This window comes from Solanum tuberosum, unplaced genomic scaffold (assembly GCF_000226075.1).
Source record: "Solanum tuberosum cultivar DM 1-3 516 R44 unplaced genomic scaffold, SolTub_3.0 scf00075, whole genome shotgun sequence".
Classification (NCBI taxonomy): domain Eukaryota; kingdom Viridiplantae; phylum Streptophyta; class Magnoliopsida; order Solanales; family Solanaceae; genus Solanum; species Solanum tuberosum.
The window spans coordinates 1475194-1477301 of NW_006239001.1; the positions used below are offsets into that span (position 1 = coordinate 1475194).

A 2108-nucleotide genomic window follows, 5' to 3' on the forward strand; every position below is an offset into this window, starting at 1 on the left:
AGAGGCCGGTTCCTTTGTTAACACATAGGGAGATGAAGAATAAGATTTCCAAAATAATGCACAAACCAAATAGTACAAAACCAAATCGAAAAACCGAATGCACAGCCCTAGTTGTAATCACGTGAGGAGTAAGGATCGTAAACATAACACAAAAGGGCCCTTTATTAACACATGGAAATTAAATGACAAATAAAATATGCATCATGATCATTCACTGAAGGGGAATGTTTTATTAATTTGTCGAATTAAGAGTGTAGATTAAGGGTAAACCTCAATAACACACCTTAATCCTAAGATAGGAATAATCTTGTAGTCACTATAACCAGCATCAAAAAAGAGTTTTGCCCATTCTTGTTGGCTTCTTTCTTTTCCACTTAGTAGAATCATCATCAGTATATCAATTAAGAGTTGAGTTTCATATGACTTATCGTCGTCTTTGTTTTGATCCATCACTATTTCAATTAGGATTACCTTTCCTCCATTCTCCTTACTTGGAATTGCTTCTTTACATTTCTTCAATATTTTTATACAATCTCCGTCGCTCCAATCATGTAATATCCACTATTTGCCATATAAATCAAACATAAACAATTAATACATGTAGTATAGTTATACATCAAATTGACAAAAAGTGTGTGTGTGTGTGTGTGTTACAAAGCTATACCTTAAGTAAAATTGCGTTGGCAGAAGGAATGGAGTTAAACATGTCTCCTCCCACAAAGCTTAGGTTCTTGCTTCCTTTTAGCCCTTCAATTACATGAGGGAGTTCAAAGACAGTGCAATTTATTTGTGGAAATGTATCCGCAATAGCTTTAGCTATGGTTCCAGTGCCCCCTCCAACGTCCACCAACGATTTCAACCCTTCAAAAATTAATCCCTTACCATTTTGAATCAACACGGTCATGACCAAACGGGTATCACTAGCCATGGCTTCGTTAAATAAATGGTTAAGTCTTGGTTCATTCTCTGCATATTTGAAAAATGGCATGCCATGAGCGGTTGCATATGGAGTAGTATTAGAGTCGTCACTGACGTTGTTGAACCATTTGCTGAGTGAATGCCATGGATCCATCAAATTTGGATCTAGTTGGAAATTCAAAAAAGGGATCATGCTCATAGGCTCATCTTTGAGGAGGAGACGTGAGGTCGGAGTAAGTAAATAGCCCTCTTCAGCTTCTTGAATAAAGAAGCCAGCATGAACTAGAATACGCATGAGACGGTAAACACAATCATGAGTTTTAGCCTTATCATGATTATTGTTGATGGGGAGGGCCTCTGCTAAATCGGAGAGGTTCATGGGTCGGCCATGGCTATGGATGATATCTGGAATTTCAAGTTGAATTGCACATTTTAGTGACATGGAGTTGATGTAGTTGAATATATGGTTCCATATGTGTGCCTGAGCAGCCAGAACTTGTCTAGTTTCGTCTCCAATATCATTATTAGGCAATGCCATTTTTGTGATACTTATAATTTCTTTGAGATGCTAAGGATTTATATGTACATATTTATTATTTACTCCTATAAGAAGAACGAGAGGACCAATCCATCCTTCATCGTACAGCCTACCAACATGAACTTATCTTTACTGGTTGGCGCGCATTTGAGAGTGCATTCTAGTACTGTACGTTACGTGGTCCACCACCATAAGTTATAAGATAAGAAGAATGAGAAGACCAATCCAGGCTTCATCGTATAGCCTACCAACATGACCTTATCTTTAGTGGTTGGCGCACATTTGAGAATTGTACGTTACGTTGGTCCCCCACCAAAAATACTTTTTTTCCTTTGAGACTTTGGTGTTTTCTGCACCTATGATGTCATCTCCTGCATCGCAGTGTAACATATAAACATGGAATTCCAAAAACGTGCATCAATTGTACATTTTATCTGCAGAGTGACATTCTTTTCTAGTGAATTGGTTCGTTGGAAAATTAGTAGGAAAAACATATTCTATGGCATAAATTTTTGGCTTAAGTCATCCACGACTCCTTAAAGTTGTCCGCATATTTTATTTAGACATCTTAACTAGGACTATTACCTATTGAACACTTAAATTGCTCAAAAAATGTACCTATTATACACAAAATGTTGATATGGCAAAAGAA

The 2108-nt window shown here is 37.1% G+C and overlaps 1 protein-coding gene across 1 annotated transcript; it reads right to left on the minus strand.

Moving 5' to 3' along the window:
• Window positions 1-238: 238 nt before the first annotated feature.
• LOC102602479 (trans-resveratrol di-O-methyltransferase-like) lies at window positions 239-1492 on the minus strand. Its single transcript, XM_006346207.2, has 2 exons — window positions 665-1492; window positions 239-561 (listed from the first exon to the last, which is right to left on the minus strand). The coding sequence occupies exons 1-2, from the start codon at window positions 1454-1456 to the stop codon at window positions 259-261; spliced, it is 1095 nt and encodes a 364-aa protein (XP_006346269.1). The 5' UTR covers window positions 1457-1492; the 3' UTR covers window positions 239-258.
• Between the last annotated feature and the right edge of the window lie 616 nt (window positions 1493-2108).